At 43.3% G+C, this 27,969-nt stretch overlaps 1 protein-coding gene across 3 annotated transcripts; it reads right to left on the bottom strand.

Moving 5' to 3' along the window:
- Positions 1-80: 80 nt before the first annotated feature.
- Positions 81-27,968, bottom strand: LSM12 (LSM12 homolog). Of its 3 annotated transcripts, XR_004960325.1 has the most exons (6): positions 27,707-27,877; positions 25,095-25,228; positions 6,189-6,298; positions 4,675-4,801; positions 3,721-3,879; positions 81-250 (listed from the first exon to the last, which is right to left on the bottom strand). XR_004960325.1 is itself a non-coding variant. In XM_036268347.1 (5 exons), exons 1-5 carry the CDS (start codon positions 27,828-27,830, stop codon positions 3,787-3,789), a joined length of 588 nt encoding a protein of 195 aa, XP_036124240.1. In that variant the 5' UTR covers positions 27,831-27,968; the 3' UTR covers positions 2,208-3,786. The 3 variants fall into 3 exon arrangements, 2 of the variants coding, with proteins under 2 accessions (XP_036124240.1, XP_036124241.1); XM_036268347.1 differs by lacking the exon at positions 81-250 and having other exon boundaries at positions 2,208-3,879; positions 27,707-27,968; XM_036268348.1 differs by lacking the exon at positions 81-250 and having other exon boundaries at positions 2,208-3,879; positions 25,104-25,228; positions 27,707-27,878.
- Between the last annotated feature and the right edge of the window lies 1 nt (position 27,969).

Below are 27,969 nucleotides of genomic sequence, written 5' to 3' on the forward strand. Positions count from 1 at the left end.
AGACTTCTGCACCACATTCTTCAACAGTCCAATGTTCTTTCAATCTAAGGAGCAATTTCTGCCCCTCACCTGTCTCCTCTGTGTTCCATCCTAAACCTGGCAAACAAATGTGAGCAGTACACATGCCAACAGTTTGAAAACTCACAAAGCAGTAGTAAGAGCCCACGGTTTTGTTCCAGCTCCCCCACCACAGGCAGCAGTGGTACTCTTAACAGGCCACTCTTTCTGGTGGAACTCACTCCCCTTCTTTCTGTAAAATGAGTGGTTTTCAAATTATGAACTCCTCAGGGATTCCAGGGAAGTGGTAGAGATGAGATCTGTGAGTGACTGAGAGGACAGGGCTCTAAGGCCCCTACCCCTGCCCAAATATTTTACATTTATCTTCACTTTTTACAATGCCATCTAGACACACTTCTAAAACAAAGTTGGAGCCTCTGGAAACCATCTAATCCCATCTCATCCAGACTTAACCATCTCAGGACCAAGTTAACATTTACATTAACATTTATAGAGCTCCTTCTAAATATCAGGTATTTTAAATATCTTATTTAACCCATCACACCAATTCTAGGAGATGGGTATTAGTTCCATATTTACAGCTGGGAAAACTAAGGTTCAGATAGGTGAAATAACTTATCTGCAGTCACTAGGTGAGAAAATAAAGATGTAAGGATATGAGCCCTGGCTAGTATGGCTACATTGGTTGGGCGTCATCCACTACACCAAAAGGTGGCAGGTTCAGGGCACACACCCAGGTTAAGGCCTCTATCCCCAGTTGGAGTGACTGTGAGAGGCAGCCGACTGATAAGTTTCTCTCTCACATCAATGTCTTTCTGTCTGTCTCCAAAGCCCTTGTTTTCTACCCTTCACTGCCTGTCTTTCCCACGATACTAATTCTTGTCTCTCGAACTGCTTGAAGTTCCCCCACATTGCCTGGCTGGTGTTGCTCAGTGGTTGAGCATCGACCCATGCACCAAGAGGCTACCGGTTCAATCCCCAGTCAGGGCACATGCCCAGGTTGTGGGCCCAATCCCCAGTGGGTGGCATGCAGGAGATGGCCAATCAATGTTCTTTCTTATTGATGTTTCTGTCTCTCTCCCTCTCCCTTCCTCTCTCTAAAAATCAATAAAGAAAAAAAAAAGATTTTTTTAAAAGTTTCCCCACATCACTTCATAAACTAAAACTGAAGAGTCAAAAGTACTTCCTGCCCTGGCAGGTGTTTTCAGTGGTTAACGCGTCAGCCCACACACCAAAGGGTTGCAGGTTCAATCCCTGGCCACAGTCTCTCTCTTACATCGAAGTTTCTCTCTCTCTCTCTCTCTTTTCCTTCCCCTCCACTCTCTCTAAACAACAACAACAAAAATCAATGAAAAAAATATTCTCAGGTAAGAATTAACAACAAAAAAGTGCTTCCGCCCTAGCTAGTTTGGTTCAGCGATTAGGGCATCAGCCTGCGGTCCAGAGAGACCTGGGTTCAGTTTCCGTTAAGGGCATGTACCTAGGTTGCAGTTTGTCCCAGGCCCCAGTTGGGTCGTGCAGGTGGCAACCAGTCGATGCGTCCCTTTCACGTCAATGTTTCTCTCTTCCTCCCATTCTATCTGAAACAAAAGATGAAATAATATCCTCAGGTGAGGATTAAAAAAAAAAAAAAAGCGCTTCCTACCAGAAATAGTACCATCTCCCACTCACAGAACTAGAGGTGAATAGGGAGGGAGTGATAACATAGGACATGTGACACAGAACTTCCTCCTGGGCTTGCTATTTCCCACTAATCACCTTCACTCTTTTAATTATACCTCTTAGGTTTTCTAGATCTTGTGAGGTCTCTTCACTTTCCCCCCTTTTACCTTCTCCAGAAGTCTACATTTCCATATATTATTAAATCAAAGGCATGGTACTTTAAGTTCTGGCCAATGGCAGGTGAATATCAAAGTTTACTTCTCAGTCTTCTCTCATTTTTCCTCGTTACAAATGGTTTTTATGAATATATCCAGCCCCTTTCTTCTCCTATTCCACTTTTACACAACTCTCAACCCTGGATGCTCTTCTTAAATTACACACTTCGTTCGGTATTTCTGGATGAGTTCTCAAGGAGTGGAAGAGGGTAAAGAGGAGGAAGGAAAGAAACTAAAGGGAAAAGTCAAACCAAACACACATACTCTCAGATCCTCTTCCTCTAAAAAGCACACACAAACCTGAGACATGAGTGATGGTTAAAAAAATTTGGGTTTTTATTGTTTTTGCTAAACAATACTAAAAAAAAAAAAAAAAATTCATTTTGAAGGCAGGGCTTGAATTATTTAATTTTGATCCATTTATTTAATTAAAAAAAAAAGGAAGGGGAAAGAGATCATGGCCAAAAAAAATAGTAGTTAGCCCCCACCCCACCCCAAAGCTCTAGCCAGTCACATGAGCATCACCCATATCCCACTTAGTGCCCCATACTCAGATGGTGGCACACTCTGCCCCATTGGACTGCCCTGAAGGCGTGGGGCAACGGGCGCCAGTTTTGGCTCTCAGCAGGTTATTCACACCAGACAAACTGGTAGGCTAAAGTCCAGAATTCTTTCCAGGCTTTCTGCCCATCGGCTGAGCACATACAAACTGTCATAAGCTTGTAAAATTTAAAGGGAATGGGCGTGGGCATAAGAGTAGGAGGTTGGCAGAAAAGAAACCATAGGTAACCCAAGTTTTCTCCTGGGCTGGTGGTGACTCTGGATACATACTTAAAGAGAGTTTGGGATAGGCAGACAGACTCCAGGTTTCTGATAAAAGAATGTCATCCCTCAAGGAGGAACTGAGATGTGCCATGCAAAGTAGTTCTGCAGAGGACACTGGAGAAAAGGGCAGCTGACTCTCTCATCTAGGAGACAGGAGAGTTGTGAAGAGGTTCTTCTAGTACCATGAAGTAAGACAAAAGGCAGAGGGAGAATTCTGAGGTTTCAGCCAAATGTGAGATTGGTACACACATAAAGACTAAAAGCCATCAGGAACCCTCAAAGCCATCTCCCATGTGCATACACTAGCTCTACAAAGTGCTGCCAGAGAGTCTTGCTGTGAACTAAGTCAAGTTAGTTGCCTGGCTATGGGTGGTGGGGAGGGCAATACATTTTTATTTTCAGAAGGATGAGGTGGGAAGAGTGGCCATGATCTAGTAAAAAGAGACCTGCAAGAAGCAGAAAATATTTAGAGAACATTTTAATATATATTTTCATATATATATTTAAAGTTAAGAAAAATAAAACTAATTCAAGCCATGCCCTGTGCAAAAAAAGAAAAAGGGAAAAAAAAAAAGGAAATTTAAAGTGAGACCTCCTCTGCTGTTCTAGTCTCAACTTAAGTATCACAGTCAGCTTGTTATTTTTATTTTGAAAGAGAAGATGTAAAAGTTTCTTTCAATCATTCAGAAGGCAAGTGTAGCCACTTATAAAAACAAAATGGCAGGGAGAGACTAGGAAATGAAAGTCAGAGGTGAAAGGGTAGAGCCAGAAAGAAATTTTCAAAAATAAAATTAACAAGGTGACTGTTCCAGAAGGGGGCTGTGAAAAGGACATGGTGGACCAAAGTCTGTTAGTCAAGTAATGATTCAACTTTTAAATTATTCTCTTGTTCTTTTTGTTGGGTGTTTTTTTTTTGTTCAAGTCTAAGATTTAGAAATGCTGACTCTTTGTTAACAAGAGCCAACTGGAAATATAGGATCCCTTCCCTCCCCCGGCCTGCCTCCGATGAAGCCACCACCATCGCCTCCTTGGCTGGATGCTGGAAGAGTCCTCCATGTATGTGGACTCAGGATGACAGGGCAGCCTCCTTCTGTGGTTGCTGGGCTTGTGAACGCTGCAGTATCTTTTGGCTTTCCACATCTCTAAAATGTTTTTCAACCTGAAAGAGATCAGTCAGCCTAGGTCAGAAAAGGAGATCGGTACACAAGGCCTCTCAAACAGTCCATTCCAGGTTTCAACAACCCCATCCTGGCTGACCAGCCAGCTCATGGATTATTCAGGCACCTTAGCCCTTGCTGAATGTTGGCCCTTCTAACAAGGCAGGTGGAGGTCACCCATTTCAGCCACATTTTTGCAGCTTCAGCTAAGATGGCTAAAAGAAGGTGAATCTAGAAACTAAAATAGAAACTAGAGAGATAGATTATAATCCAAAACTCCCTCTCCTGTCTTCGCACAAGTATAGAACAAAAAGCTGGTGGGGAATTAGTCTTAAACTTTTTACATCCACAATGTTGGTCTTTCAAAGCTGTTTGTTTTTAGAAATGCTACAACTCAATTTAAAAAGTCAGGTGACATATTCAGGGTCAGAAACACCAATGACAACTAATTTATTCCAACCAGCCCTTCCTGAGAAGAACCAAGGCTGAGATAAGAGAAATTCCTCAGGCCTATACCATGGAATTCCAAAAAGCCACACAACTACAGAGGACCACAATGCAAATGACCTCTGGCTTTATTCCACACTATGCAGTGGTTCCACCCCCACAGGAGTGTCCAAGCCACAACTGCAGAACAGCACACTGCAAGGAGGCAGGTGGCAAAGCAGGGATACGCACAAGCTGGCTGTGTCAGAGGAGGCAGGAACTGTAGCCACACTGTCCTCTCCTGATCCTGGATAGTGAAGGCTAAGGAATCATCCTCTACCTAAAATGTAATGTCTGTCTCCTTTACTTACTATTTTGCGTACATGGCTCAGTGCACTCCCCTCTTTGCCTTTACAGTTTTCCACTTGATATGGGGGTGTAATAACAACTTCTTCCATGACTATGATGTTTTTTTCTTGCCATTTACAGTCTTTAATGCTGGAAGAAAAAGAGAACAGGTGAAAATTACCTCTTGCAGGCATCCCGCACCTCCCAAGTTCCGAGCTCAACACTCAGCCAACAATAGTTGCCAGCAGCCCAAAGGGAGGAGTAGCCAAGAAACACTTTCTGGGCACCACTGGCTAGGAAAAGCAATGAAACTGATGCACATATACTCTGAGGAGGGCCCAAAAGAGTTGCTCTAAAGCATTAGTGGCCTGGAAAACCATAGAAAACGTGGTGGCAGCCCCAGAAGTCCAAACCAAATTGAGTTACAAACAAATAGCTAGGCTCAGGCCACTAGAATCAACTTAGGTAGCAACCCACAGCAGGGATTGGTAAATATTTTATATAAAAGATCAAGTAACAAATATTTTAAGCTTTGCAGGGCATACTATCTCTGTCACAACTACTAAACTCTGCCACTGTACTACAAAAGCAACCAGACAATATATAAACAAATAAGCAGATTTGGCCTGCTGGCTGTAGTTTGCTAACCTTTGGCGTAGGGGGAAATGGCACCTTTAGGAAAACAGGAGAACAAATTCCCCATCCTATGTGACCTGTACTCTGCCCACTACCTAAAATGGAAGCTGCTCCTCAAATTGGTTCCTCTCAATTATCAGACAGCTGGGCACTTGCCAGACTGGGAAAACCCATTCCAGTTCACACTTGGGGAAACCCAGGACAGCTGATACTCTACTAAGAGAATTCCTTCACATACCTGTAAATTTTCAGATACTCACACCATGGACTCACACAGCTCTGATGCCAGCTGCCATCTGTGCACCAGACCCAGGTGGTTAAATAGGGTAACAGAAGGCAGCAGGGGGGGAGGGGGAGTGTCAAATGTTTCAGTTTTTCAGCAACTAGGGAAGCTAGTGGAGAGTCAAATGACTTCTGCTGTGACAAAATGTCTTTTAGGAGGTGGTAATAAGGTGGCCTTCTGCTCTCCCTAATTCCCTATGTTCATCCAAATGTAAACTGGGAAGAACAAAATAGATTTAACTTTTCCTTAATAAAACTGCATAAGCTTTTAGAGAAAGGTGCAACAAGATTAAAATAATAAAAGACAAAGAAATCACTAGCTCTAAATTATGAAATACTAGGTCTGGAAGGGACCCTTAGAAATAACCCAATCCAAAATTAAGTCTTACAGATGAAAAACTGAAGACAGAGAAGACAACTTTTTCTACAATTACACCATTCTTTTACATGGAAAGGCAACAAACATCCATACCACTCGATGTCCAGGTATTGCCAACACATTACCCAGCTTCTCTGGTGCCTTTTAGGAACATAGCTACCTGAAAGTCAGCCACCAGAGAGCACAACCAGGCAGCATCACCCCGCCATGACAAGGGACCCCTATACTCCCCCAACTCACGTCTTGTGAATGGTCTGGAAGAGCTGCTGGCCCTCTAGAGAGACACCAGCACTGATTGCATAGGCCTGGCTCAGCTTCTCCTCCTTCTCTGTCCGTGCTTTGCTGGCAAGCTAAAGTGGGGGAGAGGAGAGACTCAGAAAAGCATTCATCTTCATTTTTTCCAACAGTCAGGCCAAAATTGAGGAAAGGAGGCCAGAAAAGGCAGGTTTGGGTAGATTCAGTTTTCTCAGAGATCAAAAGTGAAACAAATACACATAATATACCTGAATAATCAGTGCTTTTCCTGGCAAATATCCCTTCCTTTCAATATTTTGAATGCCTACCACGTGCCAGACATTCACTATGTTAAGCTAGAGGTACAATATTCAAGGGGGGAGCGAAGATAAGACTATAAACAAAAACATAAGCAAGGTAACTTTACACAGTGGTAAGTGCTAGGAAGAAAACAGAGCAGGGCAAAGGGATACAGTGTGACTGGGGAGCTATCTGATGGGAAAGTGATGGTCAGAGATAAAAGATAATACAAACAGTTCTATGAAAGGAGGGAATTAAGAATATTTATCAGCTACTGTGCTAAAGCCTTGGGTTTAGAAAATGTCTACCACACCATCACAAACCAGAATTTGAGGCTGTAAAGACTCTACCTTTCTAGCATCATTATCTGTGCTCACACAGGGAGCCAAAACTCAAGTAAACCTAACCATGGATATTGTCCACCTTCAGCTTGAGCTTAAGAGTGATCCTGCTCTTTAGAAAAAGAAAGGGTCTGCATTCTACTTCATGTCTGTTCCTTAACTGCCCCCTAGTGAAACAACCACAAACTGATCCAAAGAAATCCTACTAGCCCTGGCTGGTTTAGCTCAGAGGTTAGAGCGTCAGCCTGCAAACCAAAGGGTCCGGGTCCCATTCCGTCAAGGGCACGTACCTGGGTTGCAAGTTCAACTCCCAGCGCTGGTTGAGATCGTGGAGGAGGCAACCAACTGATGTGTCTCACATCGATTGATCTCTCCCGCCACCCCCACTCCCTCCCTTCCTCTTTCTCCCTCCCTTCCTTCCACTCTAACTAAAAAAAAAAAAAAATCGATGAAAAAATATTCTTGGCCCAGCCAGTGTGGTTCAGTGGTTGAGCGTCGACCCATGCACCAAGAGGTCACCAGTTCAATTCCCGGTCAGGACACATGCCCAGGTTGTGGGCCAAATCCCCAATGGGGGGCATGCAGGAGGTGGCCAACAGATGTTCCCTCTCATCGATGTTTCAATCTCTCTTCCTCTCCCTTTCTCTCTCTCTAAAATCAATAAAAAGAAAGAAAATTAAATCTGACTATTAAGACAAACAAATAGGCTAAACAAGATGGTTAAAACAAACAAAAGACAGATAATGCATCTGAAAGTCACATAATTTGGAAATTTTCAGATACATGAACAGCTTAATATACTGATGCTGCAGCACATTAAAAGACAGGCACAAACACACAATTTGCCTTAAAACACCAGCACCTTAAATACAAAGAGAGGTAATCATACCTCCAGCACATTCTCTAAGTACCTAGATGCTTGGAATTCTTAAACATTTGTATTCTGCTTTAACAGTGACCCTTCAAACCATAAACTAACTATTGTTCTACAAGGGGAAAAGCAAAGTATCTAGCTGTTTGCTGGTAAAATGAAGCACTTTAGCCCTGGCCGGTTTGGTTCAGCGGTTAGAGCGTCCGCCTGCGGTCCGGAGAGACCCGGGTTCGGTTCCCGCTAAGGGCATGTACCTCGGTTGCAGTTTGTCCCCGGCCCTGGTTGGTCGTGCGGGTGGCAGCCACTCGATGTGTCCCTTTCACATCGATGTTTCCCTCTCTCTCTCTCTCCCACTCTATCTGTGCAAAAAATAGAAAAATGTCCTCGGGTCAGGATTAAAAAAAAAAAAAAATGAAGCACTTTATTGAGGTGTGGGTTGACTACAAAGATAAGAAAAGGAGGCCTTCAAATGGGTTATGAGGAACTGGGGAGTCTCATCCCTGCCTCTGAGTTTCAGAGACTGTCTGAGGGAGGAGGGATCTGAGCACAGAAGAGCTAGCTCATACTCACTATCATTTTAGTCTCCCCAGGTCAAAGGAAGAAAGGTCAAGACACTGCAGTGATTTGAAGCCAGAGCTCCGTTTTCACATGGTCCCCAGGACATGGAGAGAGACAGATAGCAGCAGTAAATAATCTTTCAAGCCCAGTCCTGCCATTTGGCCCCACAAGGCTACAATTTCACAAAGAAATAAGTGGATAGGGCTGACAGCATTCCTCTGAGCACTGGCAATCCCAACTATAGAAAGAAAGCATGTGGCTTGAAAGCACTCAGTTTCTATGGAAAGAGAACTGTTAATGGTGTATTTTGAGCAGCAACAAGCAAAGCTTACCCAGTCACCAAGAAAACCCTGATAAACAAGGAGTTTTCTTGAGTCTTCCTTTCCCAGCCCTGTAGAAAATCTGGTTTCCAAGGAAAGAAGGAAAAACTGGAGGGCTACAGAGCTTCCCTGGATTAACCAAGCTCCTGCACAGCTCTTGGGAAGTGCCTGGTGGTCAGGCAGATGTTTATTTACCCCACAAACATGTAAGAGGATCTCACTCTGAGGTCTTTTAAACAATATTTATCCCTGAAAACCAAAAACATCTCCCAATTTTGGGTCAGACAAAGCTGCTCCTATAAAGCTTGTGTTGATTATGTAGTCTGGGTACCCAGAGTAAAATATCCTTGTCACCTTACATAGTAGGTTAAAAACATAACATCACCCCTGACCAGTTTGGCTCAGCAGTTAGAGCATCGGCCCACAGACCAAAGAGTCACGGGTTTGATTTCGGTCAAGGGCACGTAGCTCAGTTGCTGTTCAGTCCCCAGACCTGGTCGGGGTCGTGCAGGAGGCAACCAGTCCATCATGTCGATGTCCCTCTCTCTCTCTCTCTCTGTTTCTCTCCTTTCCACTCTGTCTAAAAATCAATGAAAAAAAATATCCTCGAGTAAGGATTAACCTAAATAAATAAATAAAGCCTCTGAGCCCCGGCCGGTTTGGCTCAGCGGTTGGAGCGTCGGCCTGCGGTCCAGAGACCCGGGTTCAGTTCCCGCTAAGGGCACGTACTTCGGTTGCGGTTTGTCCCCGGCCCTGGTTGGTCGTGTGGGTGGCAGCCACTCGATGTGTCCCTTCACGTCGATGTCTCTCTCTCTCTCTCTCTCTCTCTCTCTCTCTCTCTCTCTCTCTCCCTCCCACTCTATCTGTACAAAAAATGGAAAAATATCCTCGGGTGAGGATAAAAAAAATAAAATAAAAATAAAGCCTCTGAAAGCAAAGGAGAATGGATGATTCTCCATGTCAATTCATGGTGTAAAAAGATCCCAAATGAGAACCTTGCAAAAGTCAGCAGAAATCAGTGTAAGTTGACTATATTTCAATTTGCTCCAATATCCTCAACTACTCTACCTGTACCTACAATTGTGCTTTGAGTCTGGACACACCACAAACCCTGAAAACTCCAGCTGTCACTTTACAGACTATATTTTCATGGCAATCGGAAAAATGCTTGTATCTGATATTCAACAGATCTGCTCTCACCAGGAAGTTGTACAGGGTAAATTTCTTCCACAGAGGACCCCATCAACTAGACATGAGGAAGATCACCCTCACAAAAAGAATCTAAAAGTGTTTCTTCTCAAAACGGGGGGTAATAAGAGAGGGAAATTAACTTTCTTTTTTGGCATGTTCCTAAAAATTGATGAAAAATGTGGATAAGCCTCCTTTGGTAAAGCAAGTGACTATCACTCTACCCTTAAGTTAGCTATTATATAGATCTAAATTTGCCCACATCCTATTTTTGTAAACTAATGCATATCTGTATATGGTCCAGTTATTCCAAGTTAGTAAGTATATGGTATTGTCAAACTGCCAGAGGGAACCAATAAGCTGCCCTTAGTAGAGAAGGTGGGAGGGTCATCAGGACCCATCTTAGCTTGGAAGGGTTATCGTCAGGACTGCAATTTTTATTTTTATTTATTTTTTTCCTCACCCGAGGATATGTTTTTTACTGTTTTGTTTTTTTCAAGAGTGGAAGGAAGAGGTGAGACAGAGAAAAAAACACTGATGTGATAAGAGAAACATTGATAGGTTGCCTCCCATATACACCCTGACCAGGGGTTGAACCCCCGCAACCCAAGTATGCGCCCTGACCAGGAATCAAACCCATCACCTTTCAGTGTATAGGACAACGCTCCAACCAACTGAGCCACACCAACCAGGACAGGGCTGCAATATTTTAAATTCAATGACTATCACCATATTACACTCAGTTTCAATGCAAACATTGTAGGCTGCTGGTTTCTCCCAATAAAAACTTAAGCACTAACTGGTTAGAATCTCAAGGAATATTAAAGGCACCAACTTTAAGAGTACTTCGGGTTCAGGCAAACCAAGAAATACAAACCCACAAATATCTATTACGAATGTACATGTAGATTAGTTAAAATGACTGCATAAGACAACTTGTGCTTACCTGCCTCTCTTCATTTTGTGTTTCCTAGTAAAAAGTTATTCCTAGTATACTAACCTGTAGCCATTTTATATATAGCACCTTGATGTGGGCAACGAAGCACATTAATATTAAAAGGCTTCTAGACATTTCTACTGCTGGCTATCCCTTGAGTCAGTGTATTAATGTAACACCAACAGCACACATCTTCATGCACTCAGTGACATGGAGAAGAGGAAGCAGCCACAACAAAATCCAAATATACACTTCATCTTGTTAGTCACCAGCTAGACCATTTTATTTCTACACTCAGTCCAGGAAAGCACAGGTGCTGTGGGAAATCCAGAGGGATTCTTATTGCAAGTATTTAGCAGGCTGTGACAGCTGATAAAACAAGGGAAGCAGAGCCCAGAGAGGAACCTGCTGGATGTGACCTACTGACTCCAATAAGCCACTCTCAGTTTGTCTTCTCTGTGTTTTCAGGCCTTTCAACCAGCTGCCCTTTCAGAGGGGTTAGGAAGCACTGCAGCTGCTGCCCTGGAACTGCCAGTGCTGCCTGCAAGGCCTGATGGAGGCTGAAGGATGGCAGACCAGAACAGCCAAGAACAACTGTCATCCTAAGGGCCCATGCTTGTTCCTGCTGTCTGAATTCTGAGGTGCTCTCTTGGAAAACCCTCATTCTTAGCAACAAACAGTTTCTTAGGTATTTCTTCCACCCTGGCCGGGTGGCTCAGTTGGTTAGAACATCATTCCGTACACCAAAAAGGTTATGGGTTCGGTTCCCAGTCAGGGCACATACCTACATTGCAGGTTCAATCCCTGGTCATGGTGCATACAGGAAGCAATCAATTAATGTTTCTTTCTTTCTCTCTCTCTCCCCTTTCCTCTCTTAAAAAAAAAAAAAAATCAATAAATATATCCTCGGGTGAGGATTTAAAAAAAAAAAGTATTTCTTCCAACTACCAATATCCCCAAATTTTCTTGTTCCCTAACTAAAAGATTCTATTTAAAAGTTTCTAATACGCGTCGGCCTGCGGTCCGGAGAGACCCGGGTTCGGTTCCCGCTAAGGGCACGTACTTCGGTTGCAGTTTGTCCCCGGCCCTGGTTGGTCGTGCGGGTGGCAGCCACTAGATGTGTCCCTTCACGTCGATGTTTCTCTCTCTCTCTCTCCTCCTCTCTCTCCCTCCCACTCTATCTGTACAAAAAATGGAAAAATGTCCTCGGGTGAGGATAAAAAAAAACAAAACAAAAAAATAAATAAATAAATAAAAGTTTCTAATACTATTCTTTACAACCTTGAATAGTTGGGAACTCAAAAAATAGAGTACTCCATTTGAAGTTGTATCCTAGAATAAAAATGAATAGAAACATTTAATCAAATACCAGAATGGTAGAGCAAAAAAAAGGCCTGGTAGTGAACACTAAAATTCTTTGTTGTTTTTTTTAATCCTCACCAGAGGATATTTTTCTATCTTCAGATAGACTGAGAGGGAGGGAGGGAGGGAGGGAGAGAGAAACATTGACGTGAGAGAGACACAATGACAGGTTGCCTCCCTCATGACCCTGAGGGCCCATGCTTGTTTGTCTGGGGACGAATGGTAACCAAGGTACGTGCCCTTGGCCAAAATTGAACCCACGACTCATTGATCTGCAGGCCGACACTCTAACCGCTGAGCCAAATTGGCCAGGGGGTGAACACTAAAATTCTAGAGCCCTTGGCCAAAATTGAACCCACGACTCATTGATCTGCAGGCCGACACTCTAACCGCTGAGCCAAATTGGCCAGGGGGTGAACACTAAAATTCTAGTGTTCTTGTTGAACTTGTTGAACAAGAGTTTACTTCATGCTAGGCACCAAGCTATACACTTTACATGTATTAAACATTTTATCTGCATAACAATCCTATGAAATAGACTAAAATTACTCCTACTTAACAGATGGAGAAACTAGTCACAGCTGTTAAGAACTTGCCCAAGTTTACTAAGCTACAAGTGTGAGAGTGGATTTGAAACCAGTCTAATTCCAGAGGCTGTATTCTTAACCCTGCACTACGCTCAAACAGATCCACCTAAGAAAAATAAGCTTAAATTATTGTTAAAAATAGTTATAGCCCTGGCCCTGGCCGGTTTGGCTCAGCGGTTAGAGCGTCGGCCTGCGGTCCAGAGAGACCCAGGTTCGGTTCCCGCTAAGGGCACGTACCTTGGTTGCAGTTTGTCCCCGGCCCTGGTTGGGTTGTGTGGGTGGCAACCACTCGATGTGTTCCTTTCACGTCGATGTTTCTCTCTCTCTCTCTCTCTCTCTCTCTGTTCCTCTCCCTCCCTCCCACTCTACCGGAACAAAAAAAAAATGTAAAAAAAAAAGTAAAAAAAAAAAAAATAGTTATAGCCCTGGCCGGTTTTGCTCAGTGCTTAGAGCGTTGGCCTGCAGTCCAGAGAGACCTGGGTTTGGTTCCCGCTAAGGGCACGTACCTCGGTTGCAGTTTGTCCCCGGCCCTGGTTGGGTTGTGTGGGTGGCAACCACTTGATGTGTCCCTTTCACGTCAATGTTTCTCTCTCTCTGCCCCCCCTCACTCTATCTGAACAAAATATCAAAAAATGTCCTCGGGTGAGAATTAAAAATTTAAATAAATAAATAAATAAATAAAAATTTTAGTTATAAATTTGAATCAAAAGAAACTGTTTTTAAAACAAAATATTTTTTATTTCTTTATTGATTTTGAGAGAGGAAGGGAGAGGGAGAGAGAGAAATAGAAACATCAATGAGAGAGAACACTGATTGGCCACCTCCTGCATGGAGATCAGGCCCACAACCTGGGCATGTGCCTTGACCGAAAATCGAACCAGCGACCTCTTGGTGCATGGGTTGATGCTCAACCACTGAACCACACTGGCTGGGCAAGACAAAATATCTTAAGACTCAGCTGCCATCTTCTTTTTTTTGGTTAATCCTCACCTGAAGATATGTTTGCATTGATTTTTTTTTTTTTTTTTTTTTTTTATCCTCACCCGAGGATATTTTTCCATTTTTTGTACAGATAGAGTGGGAGGGAGAGAAAGAGAGAAACATCGACGTGAAGGGACACATCGAGTGGCTGCCACCCGCACGACCAACCAGGGCCGGGGACAAACTGCAACCAAAGTACGTGCCCTTAGCGGGAACCGAACCCGGGTCTCTCCAGACCGCAGGCCGACGCTCTAACCGCTGAGCCAAACTGGCCAGGGCTGATTTTTTTTTTTTTAAGAGTGAGTGGAAGAGTGGGAGGGAAGGAGGGAGGGAGAGAGCGAGAAACATCAATGGGAGAGACACATCAATTGGTTGCGTCACATAGGACCCCGACCAGGGCCAGGGATCGAACCTGCAACCCAGGTATGTGGCCTTGACCAGAACTAAACCTGTGACCCTTAAGTCCACAGGACAACACTCCAACTGCTAAGCCAAACTGGCCAGAGCACCATCATCTCTTTTTATCAGTGAATTCTGGAATTTCCATCAATACCCCCAGTAAAAAACAAAACTGTCTCTGTCTCCCTTTTAGTGAAGGGCCTCTCTTTTCTGAAAAGGGCCCAAGTCTCACCCTAAACCCCAAGGACATTCTTTATTTCTTTTGTTAAAGGCAATTCACAGAAATGCTTTCAAGAGAACAGATCCTGTGTAAGAAAGCATTTCAAGTCAATACTGATAGGTATTCCCTGGATCCATCATTTTCTGATGTGTCAAGACTAGAGAAGTCAAACAACTCTCTTGCACTTGAGTGTTAAGATATGTTGAGTGCTCTGAGCTGTGATTAATAGCTCAAATCCAGAGGCCACAGCACCACCTCAATCTCCAGACTTCAACACGATACTTGTCAAACCACCTTACTGCTGCTGTACAGTACAGACCAGCCTCTAGTCAGTCAGTACATTCTATAGGCAAAGTTTTATTTTTCACATAGTTTGAAACAAAAACTAGTTGTCAGCAGAGTCAACGTTTTTTGTTATTTGCAGTTTCATCACCAAATGCATTCATAGCTATAACAGACAACTAAACCTCCTGGATACCAAAAGAGTAATTTCCTAGTCCTGAGACCGTGAAACCAGTTCTGTTGTGTAACCACCAAATGCCTGTCAGAGAGAAAACTGGCTGGGATATAAATTGAAATTTGACCATAACAACCTACCTCTGATGATGGCTCACATTAGCCATCTCACACAGGGCTGTGAGGATTAAGAAAGATAACATGGGTGAAAGTACTAGGTGAGCTGTAAAGCACTGTACAAATACTAGCCGTTAACACTGTTATTATATCATTATTATTAGAAAAGAAAGTGGTCATTTCAGAAAAATCCATATAATCCAACCTTCCTAAGGCCAATGAGCTCAGTGTTCTCCCTTTTACTTTCTATAAGAGCTGCTAGAGAGGCTGCAAGTTCTACACAGAATATCTTCCAAAATATAACTGAAATAAATAAGTTGGAAAATGACTTTAACTTTGTGTGCCAAAATGGGGGCTCCACTTATGGAGTAAAGTGTTGATCTTATTCAATGATAGTGAAGAAGCCATACGCTACTGCTTCCTGGTCTCTGAAATGAACAGAAAAAGCAAAGTAAAATAGAAAATTTACCCCCTTACACCTAAAAAAGAGATTCCAGTTCAAATCCCTGCCTACCACTCACTAGCTATATGAACCTGAGCAAGTTGCATAACCTCTAAGCTTTAATCCATTCATCTGGGGCCCATCCTGAAGGGTTCTTGTTGGGAGTTCAGGAAGACATACATACAGTTGACCCTTGATAACTATTTCCAATCTTTTAAGAGCAAAAACAGCATAAGGTCAGTTACCACCCAAGTAGCTGTTGAGCTGTAGAGTAGGAGTCAAAATAGTCTCTTAAGAATGCTATTGAGCCCTGGCCGGTTTGGCTCAGAGGTTAGAGCGTCGGCCCGCAGACCAGAGAGTCCTGGGTTCGTTCAGTTCCTGCTAAGGGCATGTACCTCGGTTGCAGTTTGTCCCCAGCTACAGTTAGGGTCATGTGGGTGGCAACCACTTGATGTGTTTCACTCTCTCTCTTCCTCCCTCTCTCCCTCCTTATCTGAAAATAAATGCAAAAAATGTCCTCAGGTGAGGATAAACAAAAAAAGAAAAAGAAAAATGCTATTGAGCCTGGCTGGTGTGGCTCAGTGGTTGAGCATCGATCCATGCACCAAGAGGTCGCCAGTTCGATTTCCAGTCAGGCACATGCTCAGGTTGTGGGCCAAATCTCCAGTGGGGGGCATGCAGGAGGTGGCCAGTCGATGTCTCTGTCTCTCTCTCCCTTCCTTTCTCTCTAACATCAATAAAGAAAATATATATATATATATATATATATATATAGGATACAAAAAAAAAAAAATCCTATTGAACCCTGGCTGGTTTTGCTCAGTGGTTAGAGCGTCAGCCCGTGGACCAAAGAGTCATAGGTTCAATTCTGGTCAAGGGCACATACCTTGGTTGCAGTTCGGTCCCCAGCCCTGGTGGGGTCGCGTGGGAGGCAACCAATGGATGTGTCTCTCTCACATTGGTGTTTCTCCCTCTCTCTCTCCCTTCCACTCTGCAAGTAAATGGAAAAATATCCTCAGATGAGGATTTAAAATAAATAAATAAAATAAAAAAGAATGTTATTGACAGGCCAAGTCTAAAGTGGTAAAAGACAAAAACCAAATCACTTGAGTTCAAGCGATCCATTTATAAGCAGATTTTGTTCAACTGACCCACACAGTTCAAGGGTCAACTCTGCAGTTGGGAATCCACATATATGGAGGGCCACTGTAGTTATATCCAGATTTTCAACTGCATGGGAGTTTGACGCCCCTAACCCCATGTTGTTCAAGGTCAACTGTACATGTAAAGCACCTAACACCAATACTGGCACTTAACTAGTCTTTTCTCTCCATTTTTAGAACCATCTCTAGTTTAGCTCACTGACAGAACAGCAAGAGTTTCTAAACTGGAGAGATGGACAAACTAAGCACCTTCTAAATCAGCTTAATTACATTAACTTCCCTCCCTTTATCTAATTACCACTTATTCTTCAAGATCCTACCCCACTACTACATCTGAGAAGCCTTCCCTAAAATGTTCACTACTCTATGCAAAGGGTGGGCAAACTATAGCCTGTAAGTCAAATTCAGCCAACCACCTGTTTTAGTTAAGTTTTATTGGAATGGCCATGACCATTTGTTTACATATTATCTATGGCTGCTTTTGCTATAAAGGTAAAGTTGAGTAGTTATGACAGATAATGTATGGCCCACAAAGCTTAAAATATTTACTATCAGGACCTTTACAGAAAAAGCTTGCTGCCCCTGACCTATGCTATCACAGAATCTTGCTCACACCTCCACTAACACTGATCCTGCCATATTGTTACCATTAAGATAAATGTTGCTGTCCCTCAGTACTCCCAACGAACATGAGATTCTTAAGAGCAAAGCAGTGTCTTAATCATCCTGACATTCCAAGCACCTGGAAGGAAGGAGAAGAGAGAGGGAAGGTGGATAAAAGGAAAAGAAACCTTGATTATTACTGATTCATAAAACTAACAGTTCCCAAAGGTTAAGTGACTAACACAAGGTCAAAATTCATTAGCAGCCCAACTGTGAAAAGAACCCAGTTCTTGCCCTGCCAGTGTGGCTCAGTGGTTGAGCATCGACCCATGCACCAAGAGGTCATAGGTTCGATTCCCGGTCAGGAAACATGCCAGGGTTGTGGGCTACATCCCCAGTAGGGGGCGTGCAGGAGACAGCCCATAGATGTTTCTCTTTTATCAATGTTTTTCTCTCTCTCCCTCCCTAAAAACCAGTAAAAACATTAAAAAAAAAAAAAAAGAACCCAGTTCTTCATACTTCCCACATTCTACCACACCACACTGCTAGCTCTTCACATTCTGGGTAGATCCTTTAACTTTCTAGTTGAGGCAAACTCTGCTTCTCTCTCTAGGATAGTTTCTGGCATTTACCTAAGCTAGTTTCAAAATTCCAACCCCCACACCTATTCTCTGCCAGAAAAATTAAACCAATGAAATGCCTCTTTCTTAACACTGGAAGAGATGCTACTACTGACCAACACTAAAGTCCTTATTTTGAATTGTCTCTGTTCAAAGAGGTAAGAGTACAGAGATGGCTGCAACACACCTATGGCACAACTCTGCCAGAGTACTTGGGCTCAGCAACTTGTCATTTCAAGCAGACAGGTCTCCCCAGACCTCCATATCAAGAAAGCCCCCTTAAGAACCAAATCCTTGACCTAATAAGGGAGACCCCTCAGTACTGAGGCAGCTGGCTGCCATGCACTATAGCCTGAACTGAGTCATGAGCCCTAGCCTAGAGCACTGTACCCCTAACTATGGCTCTTTCAGGCTGACCCCCAAGTTTGAATGCCAATGAATGTGACCTGCCTCAAAAGATGTTATTTTTATTAAAAAAATTTTTTTTCTTTATTGATTTTAGAGAGAGAGGGAGAAGGAGAGATAGAAACATCAATGAGAAAGGACGTCGACTAGCCGCCTCCTGCATGACCCCCACTAGGGATCGGGCCCATAACCTGGACATGTGCCCTGACTGGGAATCAAAACGGCGACCTCTTGGTGCATGGGTCGACATTCAGCCACTGAGCCACACGGGCTGGGCAGGCCAGTGATTTTTGAAATGACAACTGCCCTGGCCAGTTTGGGCTCAACAGTTAGAACACTGGCCCACAGACCAAAGAGTCCCAGGTTCAGCTAAGGGCACGTACCTCGGCTGCATTTGTCCCCTGCCCCGGTTGGGGTCATGTGGGTGGCAACCAGTCAATGTGTCTCTCTCGCATCAATGTTTCTCTCTCTCTCTCTCTCTCTCTCTCTCTCTCTCTCTCTTCCTTCCTCTCTCCCTCCCGCTCTATCTGAAGTAAAAATGTCCTCAGGTGAGGATAAAAAAAATTTTTTTTTTTTATTGTTTTTATTTTTATCCTCACCCGAGGATATTTTTCCATTTTTTGTACAGATAGAGTGGGAGGGAGAGAGAGGAAGGGAGAGAGAGAGAGAAACATCGATGTGAAGGGACACATCGAGTGGCTGCCACCCGCACGACCAACCAGGGCCGGGGACAAACTGCAACCGAGGTACGTGCCCCCAGCGGGAACCGAACCCGGGTCTCTCCGGACCGCAGGCTGACGCTCTAACCGCTGAGCCAAACCGGCCAGGGCTAAAAAAAATTTTTAAATGACAATCACTCTACCTCTTTGACTTCAATGACACTATCACTACTTAACATGCCTCATTACTTAGCAGTAATGGGCTCTTCCTCTTCACCTGCCATTAGCCACCCACTTGTATCTTCATAATACATCTGTAAAGAAGCAACTGGTCTGCTCAGAGCCAGGTGCAAAAGTTATTGGTGGACTCTAACCTGGGACTGTGGCCTTGACAACACATTCTAATCAAGTGAGCCAACAGGTTATATAGTATAGCTTCTAGAAGATAGAAGATAGAAAAATGTTATCTAACAAAACAGTCTTGCTTTCACTAGACACGTAGTTATTTCCCTTCCCACATTTACACTAATATGAACACCTTCTACCTCCTACCAACTGACACATGCCTAAACACAGGACAGCCAGGTCATCTGATTTTGCTTGGTGGTAACTCCATACCTCAACATATTAGGATCAAGCTATATGGTCAAGAGCCCGGCTAATAGGATAGGTCCATGAATATAGGTCATAATGCAGTGTCTATCAACTACCCCAGGGATTTACTATTTGAGGGTTAACCTTCAAATAACCAGAAAGTTATGATTACCCTAAATCTTAGCTTTGAAAATGGTAGAACTCATACTTCCTTCAGTGTGACATCATACCTCAAGGTAAGGCACTGATGTCTTTTTTTTTTCTTTTCCTTTACTGATTTTAGAGAGAAGGGGAGGGAAAGGGAGAGAGAAACATCAATGAGAGAGAACATCTACTGGCTGCCTCCTGCATGCCCCCAACTGGGGATCAGGCCCACAACCTGGGCATGTGGTTCTGACTGGGAATCAAACCGGCAACCTCTTGGTGCATGGGTCAACGCTCAACCACTGAGCCACACCGGCCGGACTGATGTCCATTTCTTTTAAAAGTGAACTTTATGTCTCTTCCACTTTCGCAGCCTTACCAGGCCCTTGCACTCACTGACCAATCTCCAAATACCATTTTTATCCAAAGGCAGCCAACTCATTCTTCATTACCAGGAACTGATGATAAGCTCTATGAGTCTCTTCCTGGTTCCATTTACTCATTCACTGTATGTTTGTGAGGGGATAAAAGGATAAAAGGCTGATAGCTTATCTGTGGATTTCAATTTTCCATGCTTTGTCCCTTTTCCTACCTCCCCCAATATACAAATCTCTCTCCAGAAAAGTCCTCTCCAACTCAGCAAGGTGATAGGAAGACTTACATCTCATTCAATGCACTGGATCCTATTATTGAAACAAATTCATTTATATACTTGTCTTGGCTGTGTCAATGAATTATTTCCTAAATCTCAGAAATTGAAAGCACAGCCTCCTACGTTCTGGGACTGCTCACTCTAACCTCCAGTAGTCAGACAAGTGTTCACTAACTATGCCACCTCTTAACATTGCTGTGGAAATTCAAGTTAATTCTGGACATCAACAAGAGGTCTCTCTTAAAAACACCTTTTAATTATAAGATATTATATATTAATAGTATCAAATACAACTTTGCTTTTCCCCAATCTTGGGTTGGCAAATTCCAACAACCGAGCAAATGTAGATCCAATGCCAGGGAAGACTGACATAGTAACAGCATCAATGTTCTTGGCTGCCTTCCCTTTGTTATACTGCTCCCTTTCCCCCTTCTTGCCCCTTATCCCATCATTAAAGGAATATCAGTTGACTACACATAGCTGAGGGAGACCAGAACTAATGTCTGCCAAGTCTAGTCAACTTGATTTAATCCTCATTAACAACTCTATGAGACAGGTACTAACATTATCCAATTTTTACAGTGAGGAAACTGATGTCTGGTATGGTTAAGTGACAGAAAAGTGACTTAAAAGACTTATCTGCTTGGTTCCAATGTTCTTTCTATTAGACCACAATACTCCTAACCACATATTGTGATATAGATGTTTTTCTGTACCTGGAAACATTTAAAATTACAAATATTTAGGTACTCATTTCACTTCACCAAACTACTCTATAAACTCCCTAGGCTAAAAACACAGAAGTAGAAAAAATGTGACTTTGCCGTCAAAACATCAGACCTGAGTTCAAATTCCAGCTCTATTATGTACTAGTTGTATGACCTTAAGCTAGTGACTCATCCTGTCTAAGATGGTGATGGGCCCTGGCTGGTTTGGCTCAGCGGTTAGAGCATCGGTTAGAGCATCGGCCCGTGGACCAGAGAGACCCGGGTTTGGTTCCCACTAAGGGCACGTACCTTGGTTGCAGTTTGTCCCCCGCCCCGGTTGGGGTTGTGTGGGTGGCAACCAGTTGAGGTGTCTCTCTCTCTCTCTCTCTCTCTCTCTCACATCGATGCTTCTCTCTTTCTTCCTCCCTCTCTCCCTCCTGCTCTATCTGAAGATAAATGCAAAAAGTATACTCAGATGAGGATAAAAAAAAAAATGGTGATGGTACCCACATCATAAAAACTGTTGTTAGGATTAAACGAGATGTCTAGTAATTGCTAGTTCAGAGGGTGGCTTGTGAAAATATTAGTTCCCACCAATATGCTACACTAGCCATATAACCTCAAACAAGTCACTTGAACAGGTAAGATTGTTTTCTCATCTGTTACACCGAAAGATCACTCTGTGGTTGTGAGGATGAAACGAATGTGTCAAAGCTCTTTGTAAACTGTAAAGCACTAGAAAAAGGTAAGCTATGGTCCCCAACAGAGCTTACCACAATGCCTTGCACAAAACAGATTTCAGTAAATGTCTGATAAATGCAACATAAAAGGGAACTTTGTTAATGCTGACATGTCCCAAATCATCTTTTCAGAGCACTACTAACCCATGCGCAATCTTTATCCCCAGAGAACAAGAAGCAAAGTCAATTCAAAGGAACTTGTTAAGAATCATCTTAATTCACCCTACCATGAGGACCCTAGGGCTCTCATCCTTAAGCAATATTTAAGCTTTCCTCATGACTGAGTAAACTAATAAGCCACATGGCAAATAAACTGACCCTCATTTATGACTGGCTTTGGTATGTTTTTGTACTTTTATTTAAATGCTTTTGTCTTATAATCAGAAAATTTGGAACATTTTAAGAGGTACAATGTTACTGAGATAAAGTGATATGCAAAACTTCCATTACTGTGGAGAAAACGATATTCAAAACTTCCACCTTCTGCAACTCCACTGTCCTCTTCCAAGCTTCCTCTTACATCCCACTGCTGTGGATAGACATAGGACTTCTTAGCCTGCAGTGAACTGCCAACAGAAAGCAAAACAGGCTCATCTCCAATTGCTAGTTCATACCTTCTCTAGTTGGGCTGGAATTTAGTATTTCCTTTAAAAGGCCTTCTCTTCCATTTCCTGCTGGGTCGGAGTAAACAAATATACAGTTTATATCAACAGGTTTAATTAAACAGAGCAATTACTACGTCAGCAAGATGAGCCAACATGTGATGGTATTTTCCACTGGAAGTGGAGGTCACAGGTAGTGCTCCCCTAGACCACAAACACCAACAGTTTTCTTTCAGGAATCTCAGGGCACTTTAATTCTCTTCTAGCATGCTTAAACAATCCTCCATCTTAAAAAACCCAAAAGTCCATGCTCTTAAATGAGATGAACTTTTCATGTCATTTAAGCAACATGTTACCAGCTGCCAAGATTAGCTGTTTTCAGTAACAGCCCAGCAGGCTCTTCTAATCCTAAATGAATCCAAGGAGGAATCACAAAGCAGCCTCAAAGGTTGGTTTCAAGGGAAAGCCAATATAGCTTACTCATAAATATCTCTACAAATGGAAGAACTAGAAAGAAATCCAAATACAGCCCTCCAACCTAATTTAGTTTTTAGTTTCTGACTTTTCTTCCCAGAAAACCTTATTCAAGACTTTATAAGCAGGCCACAATGTAAGAAAAGTAAAGATTTCTGGTTTTCCCCAGCCTATTACTTCCTATTGCTTTCTTGAACAAGTAGGTAAACTGGTTTACAACAATGCTAGTAAACAACTAAAATTGACCAGCAGAAAGCAAAATCATAGAAGTGAAGATAATACACAAGCTAAATAACCACAAACCACAGGGTGAAGTAAAAGTAGGTTTACTATTGTTCCTATTGAAAATAATACAGTATTTAATAAGTAATAATACAAGAACAAACTCTGTTTTGCATACTCACAATTATAAACCTACTTTTGCCCCACCCTGTATTTATACCCAAGGTCAAATAAAAGAGAACTTCTTAACAACCCTTCCCTTACACTACTCCAAGCCCTCTCAGATAAATGGTAGCACTTATTGGTCACAGAGAAGAAATTAGTATCTTTTAAATTTGAGAAAATCATCTCTCGGGTAATCTTTCTTTTACTACTCAGTAAAGGTCCATTTATTTAGTGACAGACTTCACATACCATATAGATACCAAAGAATAACTTAGATCCTATTTCTTTCAACATACTAGGAATAAACTATTTCATTTGAATCTTTTAAAATCTCTTCAGCTAATAGAAAACCATCCAAGGAGTTCCTACACTCTAGTAGGAGGTACCTGACTAAGCCAGGGCTTCAAAAACCTTTCTGTTTCTAAGAATGGGGTGTTCTGTATGCAACAGCCTTTAGTATGAAACCTAAGACCCTTCCCAATCTGTCCTCAGCCATCACTAAAAAACATGTGGTATTTCCCTGGAATCTGGAAAGGGAGCTCTGTATCTGAAGTAACTACATTCTACTAGCCTCAGTTACCCTCTATTGTTTCAGTTGCCCAAATATTTCCTTGTTTCGCTCAACTCTTAGCACACACACCACATTCCCAAGACAGGCAAGAGAATATACATTATTACAAGACTCCTCTGGAGGGAAAAACTTCCACCACACTAATTCAAGAGACTTAAGGAAAGGCAACTGCTACTAAAATCGAAGGCCTAACTTATTCATTCAACAAATATTCATTAAACACCTACTCTGTGCAAGGCTCTGTACATTCAGTGATGAACAAAACAGGTATAGTTCCCATCCTGACAAAAGAAAGTTTGGTGAGATAGAAAAGTAAACAAATGATATACAATTATAATTACAAAAAGGCTATGAATAGGGTAATCTTGGTCCCAATGTGCCCAGGGCACACTGATCTATACTTGTCCCAGTGTAAAACAAAAGCAATCCCCTTTAAGAAATGTCCCAGGTTGGAATATAAATGATATACCACCTTAGCTCAAAGGATAAGGTACCATAAGAGAATAATGGGGGCAAGTTACTTTAGCCTGGGTAATCAGACTTCTTAGAAGAGGTGCCATTTAACTAAGTCCTGATGGAGAAGGCTCCAGTCATTTTGGAAGGAGTGTTTCAAGTACAGGGGACAGTGAAGGCTTAGGATATTATTATTATTAATCAACATGAACTTTGGCTGATAGAACTGAAGAGTCAAAAAAGTGATTTGGGGGTTCCCAGAGATCATTTGTACATCCAAAATTAAAATATCCTAAACCTTCAACTAGTTAGACCTCAAAATTCAAACATAAAGACCAAGATGAAGCTCTAAAGCAGTGGCTTTAAAATTTTTATAGGTCATGAATCCCTGAGAATCTGAAGAATGCTCTATATTTTCACCCAGGACAAACATATATTCATGTGTGCACACACATGCAATTTCAGGAGATTGCACAGGCAATACCCCTACCTATCCCCATCAACTCCAGAAGTTCACTCATGGACTCCAGGTTTTTTAAAAAAGCCCACTTTCCCCCTGGCTGATGCAGCTCGGTGGTTAGAGCATGAGCCTGCAGACCAAAGGGTGGAAGGTTTGATTCCTGGTCAAGGGCATATACCTGATTTGCAGGTTTGATTCCCCGGGTCAGGTCGGGGCACGTGTGTGTGAGAGGCAACCAATCAATATGTCTCTCTCACATCAATATTTCTCTCCCCCCGCCCCCCAACACACACACACCTTCCACTCTCTCTAAAAATCAATGGAAAAAATATCCTCAGGTGAGGATTACCCCCCAAAAAAAGTTCTCTTTCACAAAGGACAAAAGCAAGTTCTCAACTCTATTTCTCTATTTGGGCATTAATGTTTCTTAAAGTCTTCTGAAGATATCCAGGAATAAAACTGAACATTTTAAAAAAGATATCAGATCAATTATAAGTCAATGAAAAACAAACAATAGACAATGTACGTATTATCAAGAGTCAATTGAGACTCAATTTTCCCACTATTTTGGAGAGCCAGAACTACCCTCAAGTCCTTACCTTACTAACATTGAGTGAAGCTAGGGGAGGTGGGGTTTCTGTTCGGTCATTAATTATTTCCACTTCTGAAACATACTGTAAGTTTATGAGCAAGATGTCTGCATGGTTGGGCTTTCCACTGGAAGAGGGACATTCTGATAAAAAAATAAAGTTAAGGAAAACAGGGGCAAGCAGAGCACTGACAGATCCCAAACAGAGCATGGAAAACACAATTCACAAAAGACCTGTGTAAAAGGTGTGCCTCAAACAAGAGGGGGGAGCCTTACAAGAGTCAAAACTCTCCTCAGGAAATCTCTGCCTATCACCTTCCTCCCGCTCAACCTCATAACCAAGATCTCAAGCTTTTCAAAGCCATATACAATGCAAAATTAGAAGCCTTGAAAGAATTTTTGTTACCTTCTCTCTACCAGTTTTATGGAGGCATAATGCAGTTTTAATGCCTTATGTATACTGTTTGTCTTGAACCTAATGAACCACATAGAATAGGCAGTGCTTTCTGCTCTTGGTGTAATACTCCTTTTATCTGTACAGTGCTCTTATCACTTTTTCGGACTTTAGATTTCCCATTTTGCAGAGAAGAAAACTATAGCACTAGAAGAGAAGGTGAACCAGCTAGTTAACCCATTTATTCATTCATTTTCCAACTATTTAAGAACATACTGTATGCCAATTAAAGGCAGAGTAACTCCTTATTCCCTAACCCTTCCAACTAAACCACTAATGTAAAATAGTCTTATCTGGTATGAATTCTTGTATTAAAAAAAAAAGAAAGAGCCCTGGCCGGTTTGGCTCAGCGGTTGGAGCGTCGGCCTGCGGTACAGAGAGACCCAGGTTCGGTTCCCGCTAAGGGCACGTGCCTCGGTTGCAGTTTGTCCCCGGCCCTGGTTGGTCGTGCGGGTGGCAGCCACTCGATGTGTCCCTTCACGTCAATGTTTCTCTCTCTCTCTCTTCCTCTCTCTCCCTCCCGCTCTATCTGAACAAAAAATGGAAAAATGTCCTCGGGTGAGGATAAAAAAAAAGAAAGAAAAAGCAGCCCTGGCCAGGTAGCTCAGTTGGTTGGAGCTTCATCCAAGATACATCAAGGTTGCAGGTTCACTCTCCTGTCAGGGCACATACAAAAATCAACCAATGAATGCATAAAAAGTGAAACAACACTCTCTCTCTAAAATCAATAATAAATAGTTTTTTTAAAAGCAATTGTTCCGCCCTGGCCGGTTTGGCTCAGCGGTTAGAGCGTCGGCCTGCGGTCCGGAGAGACCCGGGTTCGGTTCCCGCTAAGGGCACGTACTCCGGTTGCAGTTTGTCCCCGGCCCTGGATGGTCGTGCGGGTGGCAGCCACTCGATGTGTCCCTTCACGTCGATGTTTCTCACCCTCTCTCCCTTCCTCTCTCTCCCTCTCATTCTATCTGTACAAAAAATGGAAAAATATCCTCGGGTGAGGATAAAAAAAAAGAGTTAAAAGCAATTGTTCCTGCTGTATTCGTTTCAGAGGTCATCTTCCTAAACTAGACCTACAACTAGTGGCAAATTAATTAACATATTTGCCACTCAAATGCAATAGAAAACTTCCTTTTGAAAGATGCTACAAAAAAATGATTACTCCTCAAAAAAAAAAAAATCCAAATAAACCCAAGTGTGGCTCAAATAAAAGAGGTAGGGGTGGCACATTTATTACAACCAGGAAGCATTTTGTTTCCAAGACTGAATTTCCTGGAGTAATTTAGAAAGCATTTCCACCCCAAAGAAGCAGGCCACCTTTTCCATCTGTTTATCACTGCTATTCTTAAAAGGGGAGGGAGACTACTACTATGAAAAAGTCCACTCCATGTGTACTAGGCTGCGCAAGAGAAGTTAACTTACTCTTTCACCTGTAACCCACACATCCCTACATAAGCCCCTGAAAAACGTGTTCCTCTGTCTGAATCAGTTTTCCAATGCAAACATTCCCCCAAAGATCAATATTCAAATGACTGAGAAACCTAAAATTCAGTACTCCCCGCCCCCAATGACACCACGCGTACACACACGAACCAGCAAAACAAGCCCCTATCCCCAGTTCAGATACAAACTCTGCCTTGCAGTTACTCTCCCCTCAAACAGGCAAGGCCCATTTGGTCAACACCCCACCGCCTTTCCTTGGACCAAACCCATTAATAGACACCCCGTCCTAAACTCCATATTCTTCCCTTGCCCTACTAGCAGCTCCTTACTCTACACACCCCCTCCCCATTTGATTTTTATCCGCTCCTCTTCCATCCGGGAACCCCTTCCCACAACCCCCTCCTATGACCACCCTCCTCTCCTGATCACTGTGTCCCCTCTCACAGCGTTCCTCTCGTAAAGGCATCCGCGTGTCAAGCTGCCCCTCCACCCACCGACCCTCGCACGGGGTCCAGCTCCCACAAGGGGTGGGAGACAGGGTCCCCAAAGCAGACCAAGGAAGCCCTGAGAGGGGGAAGGGAGCTTAGGGCCGTGCGCATGCGCTCCAGGCGCCGCGGTGGCCGGTCGCCCCTAGGCCCGGAGAGGGCCCCAGCCGCCGCCGTCGTCCCCCACCCCCCCACCACCGCACATACACGCCGGCCCGGCCTCAGGCTCCGCGCAGAGAAGGATACTTAAAGCCAGCATTTTGGACTGGTAGTCGAAGGCTACCACCTCGCCCTGCAGCCGCTGCTCCTGGCACGTCCGGCACGACACCTGGCTCCCAACGCTGAAGTACTCGCCCGGAGGAGCCGCCATCTTGGGAGAGCAGCCGCGGCCGGCGGCGGCGGCGGCAGCAGCGGGCGAAAGCCGGGCGCCCAGTGAGCGCCGCGCCGCGACGCACGGGCCGTACTGACGTCACACGCCGAGGCGTGGCCTAGTGTTGGGTGGGGCGGGC

This window comes from Molossus molossus, unplaced genomic scaffold (genome assembly GCF_014108415.1).
Source record: "Molossus molossus isolate mMolMol1 unplaced genomic scaffold, mMolMol1.p scaffold_m16_p_19, whole genome shotgun sequence".
NCBI classification, from domain to species: domain Eukaryota; kingdom Metazoa; phylum Chordata; class Mammalia; order Chiroptera; family Molossidae; genus Molossus; species Molossus molossus.

Coding starts and splice junctions, on each gene's coding strand:
- LSM12 (XM_036268347.1), bottom strand. CDS start 27,830: ATGGCGGCTCCTCCGGGCGAGTACTTCAGCGTTGGGAGCCAGGTGTCG. Junction 6,299..25,094: donor CTTCACTCAATGTTAGTAAG/GTAAGGACTTGA, acceptor CCCCCACTTTAG/CTTGCCAGCAAAGCACGGAC. Junction 3,880..4,674: donor TGAGCCATGTACGCAAAATA/GTAAGTAAAGGA, acceptor GATCTCTTTCAG/GTTGAAAAACATTTTAGAGA.